The sequence below is a fragment of the Helianthus annuus genome, chromosome 7 (genome assembly GCF_002127325.2).
Source record: "Helianthus annuus cultivar XRQ/B chromosome 7, HanXRQr2.0-SUNRISE, whole genome shotgun sequence".
NCBI lineage: Eukaryota > Viridiplantae > Streptophyta > Magnoliopsida > Asterales > Asteraceae > Helianthus > Helianthus annuus.
The window spans coordinates 120,124,852-120,132,863 of NC_035439.2; the positions used below are offsets into that span (position 1 = coordinate 120,124,852).

At 32.6% G+C, this 8,012-nt stretch overlaps 1 protein-coding gene across 1 annotated transcript; it reads right to left on the reverse strand.

The window, feature by feature from the left end:
- Positions 1-202: 202 nt before the first annotated feature.
- On the reverse strand, positions 203-1,107 carry LOC110868322. Its single transcript, XM_022117455.2, has one exon. The coding sequence runs from the start codon at positions 1,036-1,038 to the stop codon at positions 535-537; it is 504 nt and encodes a 167-aa protein (XP_021973147.1). The 5' UTR covers positions 1,039-1,107; the 3' UTR covers positions 203-534.
- Between the last annotated feature and the right edge of the window lie 6,905 nt (positions 1,108-8,012).

The window sequence follows — 8,012 nt, forward strand, 5'->3', positions numbered from 1 at the left end:
TTTGGACATAAAACACATAACACTCAGCAATTGAGACAAAAGCCAATTAGTGCATGTACCACCACATGATGCATAATTAACAATCCCCCCTTTTAACATTATTTTCACGAAATTAGTAAATAACATTAAAATTTGTATACTTTCACTTTTGCTCCCCCCCGAGCACTCACACATATATACATTATATGCGCATAACGCATGCGGGACATCGTCTTTTAAGTAACTTCATTAATCTAAACTAAATTTTTCGGTCTAGAAAACTTTAATATGACTTTTACAAAGCGTCACTACAATTGCATTCCTTTTTGGCCCGTGACCAAAAATAGGGTTACCTAAACCAACCACTTATTTTTCATGTACCTAGCGTTACATACCCATGTTTGAAGATAAATCTTATAAAATATCACCACACACACAAAAATACACGTTAAAATATACGTGAGTAACGATCCATAACGTGTTACAACTCATCGGTTAATGTCAAATTAGTTATAGATTAATTAGACGTATATTGTACCTTGGTGTTCTCTCTAATTAATCTTGTTCAAAACCGGTTTGCTTCCAAATAGCATTTCTAACCCTACTCAAATCTCTCCCTTTTAGTGTTCTTCCAACACCTTCATGAACCGAAAATGAAGCAATTCTAGTTCTTGCTAAATACTCATGAGGTGGCAACATGATCTCATTATCACCATCAAACTCTAGGTCATCATGATCATTGTTTGTCCTCCCATGATGCTTGTACTCATCTCTCAAAATCATTGACCAATCGGGTACGTTGACCGGCAATGATCTAGCCGCATTCGACATGGGCACTTTTCGTTGTTGATGAGCTTTCAATGGAAACTTTGATCTTCTTGGTACGTGGTTTTGTGGCGCGTTTGAATGATCATCCATTTCGGTGCTCCACAAGTCGGCTTCGTTCATCTCGAATCCGTCAGCACCGAGTGGATTGATTCTCTTATCGTTGTCGCCGTCACCGCCGCAGAAATAAAGGAACTTTGGTGTTTGATCATGATATAATTTTCTTGTTGTCATCGGAGAGAAAACTAAAATGGTGTGTGTGTTTTTTTGTGAAATGATTAAAAAGTGGGTGTGGTGGATTGATTGGTTTGGTGATGGGTCACCATGGTATATATAATTGCGTAATGGATAAGCTTTGTGCTAGTTTTGTAACACTTTTTTATTACGAGGGGTTGTATGAAAAATAGTTTGATGTGAAGTTACATATACGATATATCACCCTTGATGAATTGATGTAGTTATATTACATATTTACATTCCTCTATTCATAATAATTGGCACCTTTGTTTTTTTTTTTTTTAACGGCCAACGAATCCTTCAAATGGGCTACTGGCGAAATTCACCATATCGGGATACACTCACCTTCCGAACCGGGGAAAACCCTCACCTAGGGCCGAAGTCCGTGAATACTCGCCCGAAGGCACAACAGTGCGGTGAGATAAAACCCGCTCAGTTCAATGATCGAACTAGCGATCGCCGCCTACTCGAATTGGCACCTTTGTAAACTTCAAACATTAAACGGGTATCTTGATTCTTGACACCTTCCCATGTATAAATTGGCACGTGACGAGTTTTATGTATTTAGGGATCGTAGAAAAAATGAAACCAATAGGAAGAATCAAAATTAGTTGCAACAGGTAACAATATATGTATATAGGTATGTGACTGCGTATAAGATTAATTAAAAATGTTTCTTGTGCTTGGGACATATAGTGTTGTAGAACTGCTCGTGTGATTACTAAAATTTAATTCCATAGCAGGTTAACCGTATCAAAACTTAACTTGGTAAATATATAGAACTGCTATAAAAATACTTAATATTTGACATTTTAAATCATTTTTTTTGAGATCGCAAGAGAAATTTCAACAAGTATGTTTTAACAACATAAAATAGTAAACATTGATCTAAACGTGTGAATCTTACGGATAGATAATAAGTAATCTGGTAGTCGATGAGTATTATACCCAGGGCCGGATTTGGGCCTGTGCGAGAGGTGCAACCGCACAGGGCTCAAAAGATCAAGAGGCCCAAAGTTGTTTTAAAGATGTAGAGTTTTATATATAAAGGTATCGTAGAAAAATTTATTTAGATTCCCCCTCCGCCTCAATGGGTGTTGAACTTATCATGTAACTGATTGTTCCATGTTCAACTCTCACATCCGGTTGTGTTGTTTTTGGTATCCTCTTTGTTTTGTATTGGGCCTATGGGACTTATTCATTATTCGGTTGTTTTTTTTGTTCGGTATCCTCTTTTTTAGTCTTTAAATTTGATTTTTCACGTTTTAGTCTTTAAATTTATTTTTTCACATTTTAGTCTATAAATTTGATTTTTCACATATAAATTTAGGAATCCATGTATTTGTAAGTTATTTTTTTTCTCATTTAACTATTTACATAAAAAAACTTTATATTTTCTTGTTTTAATTTGTAAGTTTTTGTTTATTATTTCTTATTTAACTATTTACAATATAAACCTAGTAGAACTCAATTTTTAGTTCTATTTATTTTATTTGTATAAAAAGGTTCGTGTTGCGAAACCAATTTGGATATGCTTACATATATTTAGAGTTCTTTTTACCGAAAGGATTTAAGTGTTAGTTATTTTTGTTTGTTTGGAGGGTGTTGAAACTAATGCTAGGTGTATTAATTTATTTGTACCATAAAACTAGGATTTATTGTTTTTAATCGCTACTTATTTGAGTTGTGTAGTCACTCTATATATGAAATGGATAATTGTGATATACTGAAATATAGAGAAGAATATGTATGGACTATAAATACTTGAACAAGAGCATTACTTCCAATTTTTTTAGTGCGAATAGGGCCCAAATTTTTTATCTCGTACGGGGCCAAATTTTTTTTTTTGTGATTTTCGGAGACGGCCCTGATTATACCAGGTATGTGATACAATCTTTGATATGAGACTATTATGTAAATAGACTGAACATGAGGGGGTGATAAGCACTATTATAGTAGGCCAAGGGGAATAGCGTCGACGTGTGTCCTCATCTTGTGGTGGACCCTTTATGTGATCAATAATAGAGATTTTGGATCAACTAAATTATGCTATAAATCGTAAGTGACATTGCTATTGGCCCTACTTATCTTAAACTATTCTTTATGTTTTGTATAGATTGTATTTTCTTATTTAACTTATATAAAGTATAGATTTTATAATAATAAACATTCGCCAGAATAAGTTTTTTTTTTCAACGAAAATTAGTTAATAATAAACATATAGAAACTAGTGTGTCAATATCAAACACTACTATACTTTTAGAAATAATAGGTGTTTATAAAATTAGTTATTCAAGTTTACTTCTTAACCATAATCATCTTTAACTAATTACCCCCTAATATAATTATTTCTTGGGTAAATTACTTTTTGAGTCCCTGTGTTTTATAGGTTTTAACCATTTGAGTCCAAAAGCAAAAAGTTTAACGACCTGAGTCCCCATAAGCATTTTCTTTAACCATTTGAGTCCAAATTTCTAACACTGTTAAAATTTTTTGGTTAACTATTATTAAATGACTAAAATACCCTTATAATTAAAAAATAAAAAAAAAATCTCTGTCCTTATCATCTTCCTCACACTTTTCATCATCAATCTCTATTAGCATCTTCATCTTCTTAATCATCAACCTTTCCGATCATCCTTTCCACTCATGAAACTCACCGCAAAAATCAACCCTAAGAACCTCTTCAGATCCAAAAAACGCAACACACTTTCCAGATCTCAAATGCCGTCGTTCGATTCCTCCGTTACCAGATCTCAAACGCAACACACTTTAGAGTTGCAGTTTTAAGCTATTTGGTTGCACAAAAAGGGTGTAGAGTTTTGTACAGTGTCGTGGATAATTCACTTGAGAGATGGATTCTATTTGCTGCTGTCAATGCGATGATGATTTTGAAGAGTTTCCAACTAATGCTATAGATAGACACTGCATTTGCTTGAGATTCTTTTTTCATTAATTGTTTACTGGGGTAAGCACATGTTTTACCGACGGAACTAGTAATTGGATTCAAAAATCAAACGGAACTACAAATTGGAGTCCAGTAACCACCACAAATTGGATTCAAAATCAAACGGAACTACAACTCCGACTAGCGTTTTACCGACGCAATCTCACGAAATATCTTCGCACAAATTGCTACTGTCAATGTGATGATGATTTTGAAGAGTTTCCAACTAATTGTGTAGGTGCAGCGGTGGTGGTTGTTGTGGTGGTGATGACGGCGGAGGTGTGGTGGCGACGGTGGTGTTGATGGTGTGGTGGTGGTGGTGTTGATGATGGAGGTGTGGTGGTGGGTTGGAGATGGTTTAGGTAGAGAGAGAGAAAGTTCTGGAGATTTTGGTATGAGTTATGATCTGAAATGATCTATTATAGAATGTATATGTATTTAATAATAAAATGGTTTTTTTTTTAATTAAAAGGATAATTTGGTCATTTAACAAAAGTTAACAGAATAATTTTAATAGTGTTAGAAATTTGGACTCAAATGTTTAAAAAAAATGCTTATGGGGACTCAGGTCATTAAACTTTTTGCTTTTGAACTCAACTAGTTAAAACCCATAAAAGACAGGGACTCAAAAATTAATTTACCCTTATTTCTTTTACTCTCACAAAAATACTATTCAACTTTGTACAATCATTCAATTTACATGATGCTTTCATACTATCCTTTTATGCATATGTTAAATCTCATCAGAAAATTTACTTTGTTTTTTGTTAAATACTTTACTTCTTCACAACCTTCCTCTTCTTTTTAGTCTATTTTTTCTTTTTATTTTTTTACTAAAGAAAAATTAATATTTGCAACAATATATTTTTGTATGACATTAAGTTTTATCATTTGAATATGAATTCAGTAGAGACTCATTATATTGGTTAATGATTCATGAAATTACCCATTCTTTACTAACCTGAAGAAAAAAAAGTGTTCTCACATAACACTATTAATTTAAGTGTTCGACGGCGGATGTCACGTGTTATCTACTAATCTTTTTTTTCTTTTTGTACAATTTTACAAGATATAGTTTACTCTTCTCCTGAGATAATTGAATAAAGTTGATGAAATAAAAGAAATATATTTTTACTATTAATCATAACATTTACGTATCGATTTTACTTCTATTTTTTTCGGTTTAACAAGCTTTCAGATTATTAAAATTCTGTTTAGTATAGGTCTGTGTTTTGCGAGTTAACATGATACAACGTGCGAGCATCGGTCCACACGTTTACGTCTTTTTTTTTTTGTTTTGCATAATGTTTCCGCCGCAATGCGCGGGTCCTATAAACTCGTTATGTTTATTGTATTAAGGTCTATTTGTATGTCTTTTTATATAATCTTATACTTTTAGCTATAGTTATCAAATATTTCAATACAAATAACATTTTTTACTCCAAACAAAAATTTTCACTTTTTTCCAATGAGAGTTTCTTTGATAGACAAATTAAATACTACAAGTTTAAAACAAAGATATACTATTATGAAAACAAAAATATTGATGGTAGATTTTCTATTCATATCGTAATGTCTCAATTAAAGGTGTGAAAACATAATATAATGTTTAATGCATGTTATTATATCAACAAAATACCAAAGTAATTAAAATCAATATTATTAATATTGCAAAATGACTAAGACATTTTTCTTGATTATAAATTGAAAGTATTAAAAATTATAGAATTGGATCTTTTGTATGGAGCTTAAATCAATCAATGCGAATAAAATATATTACAGTATTTCTTTAATCTTACATTATTGTGACTTGTATTTGAATTACATTGTTATACTTATACGAGGACTTCTAATTTGTTTAAACCTTTCAACAAATAGAATAAAAAGAAGAATATCAAATTTACCAATACCAATAAAAAGTTAACTTTTTTATGTTAAATATCAAAACATTGTAACACGGGACTTATAGTTATATTCATGTTACATATCAAACGGGAGAACACAACCCAAAAGACTAGTCTGATGGGTGAGAGAGCCCATTTGGTATATAAACCCCACATTAGTTGCCCATACAACCGATGTGGGACAAGTCTCATACCTTGCAATGGTATTAGTCCATAACAATTGACCCTCCTTAATGGCCAACGTCCTCGTTGGTCACGGCCATGTTGGTCACGGCTGGCTCTTTCCAGGCCACCACTCCGAGCCTCGTTGGTCACGGCTGGCTCTCTCTGGGCCACCACTCCATGGGCCACCACTCCGAGTTCTGGCTCTGATACCAATGTTACATACCAAACGGGAGAACACAACCCAAAAGACTAGTCTGGTGGGTGAGATAGCCTATTTGGTATATAAACCCCACATTACTTGCCCATACAACCGATATGGGACAAGTCTTATACCTTGCAATGGTATTAGTCCATAACAATTCATTGTTTCAATATACAAATAAGGAAACACATCATGTGTTACTCTATTTATAAATTAATATTAATCAGTTGATATAAATAAATGCATGAGTTGTGTTTGGGCTTATCTATCGAATCCATCAATCAGTGGCGACTTTGATGGTGTGTGGGGAGAACCTAACCTCCGCACAAGCCATATGTTTTCGAGAGGCACGCAATTCAAAAAAAAATTTGATATGCATATGTTATTTTTTTAAATAGTAAACTCATAACAATACCAATATAGGTCCATTTACAAATATTTTTTTATGTTTTAGAATTTAGCCCACTTGTCATTAGGTTTATTGAGCCCAACATTAATTTGATTATTATTTTTTAAATAATAATAAAACATTAATGGAGGGCATATTTTTTCAAGCTCGAACATGATACGTGAATTCTCGAAGATGCCTATGCCATCAATCTTGATTATTTCAGACTCTTAGATTACTTAGATACATAATTGTGGTTATTATGATTTGATCTTTACAAGTGATAAGAAACATGAGGAAGACAACTACATCTCTAAACGCTATCATAAAAGGTGAGTGATAGAGACAAGGAGAAAAAACAAATACTAAATGAATAATTAATATCACATTTTTAAATCACTAAACCAAAAAGAAAAAGAAAAACATAACCATTTTCAATACTTTAAAAAATAAATAAGCTATTCTGAAATAATCATACCACCAATCATCATCATCATACTCAAAGCAATATGGAATAGGGAAGTTTATGAGGAGGGTAAGATGTAGATAATCTTACCTCTACCACCTATGAATAGAGAGACTATTCCAGTGAGACCCCAGCTTGATAGTAGTTTTGTATCAAGCGTTGGACATAAGACACATAACACTCATCGAGACAAAGACCGATTAGTGCATGTATCTTTTCACGAAGTGGGGTGTAAAATAATCATACCATCAATGTTTTTTTTATTCAGCTGCTAATATATAATATAAATATATAATGTCTATAAAACTAGATCAAACTTATCCATAACATTGGTACTTTTCGACTTTGGTCCAAAACGATTGCGTAAGAGAACCCGATGTTGTTTCTTCTAATTTTTAACTTTTCATAAGAGGCCAAACCATTGAGATATTGCCTGTATAGTGACACGTGGTCCAATCATATAAGGTAAACTTGTGGAGTGACTAAAATTGATAGGGCCTAGTAAGTGGATAAACTCTATTTGGGCTATGGGCCCACTTGAAATGTTTACATGACATCTACCTACCTAAGCTTAATCTAGTAGAGAGGCAAGAGTATTACAAAATATATGGATCATAAACGAATCGAATTAACAAAAACAGGGTTTGTTAATATTCGTTTATTTAACTTTAGAGTAAATTACAAGTTTTGTCCTTTATGTTTGTCCCAAATTTCAGCCGTTGTCTTTTACTTTTAAAATTGATAAGTTTTGTCCTTAATGTTTCAAAATCATGCATGTTATGTCCTTTAGGGCAAACCCAGTTAATTTTTTTTGTTAAAATTGATCACCTAAGGGTATTTTTGTCTTTTTACCTATATATTTAATATTATTATTAAAAAAATATTATTATTATTATTAC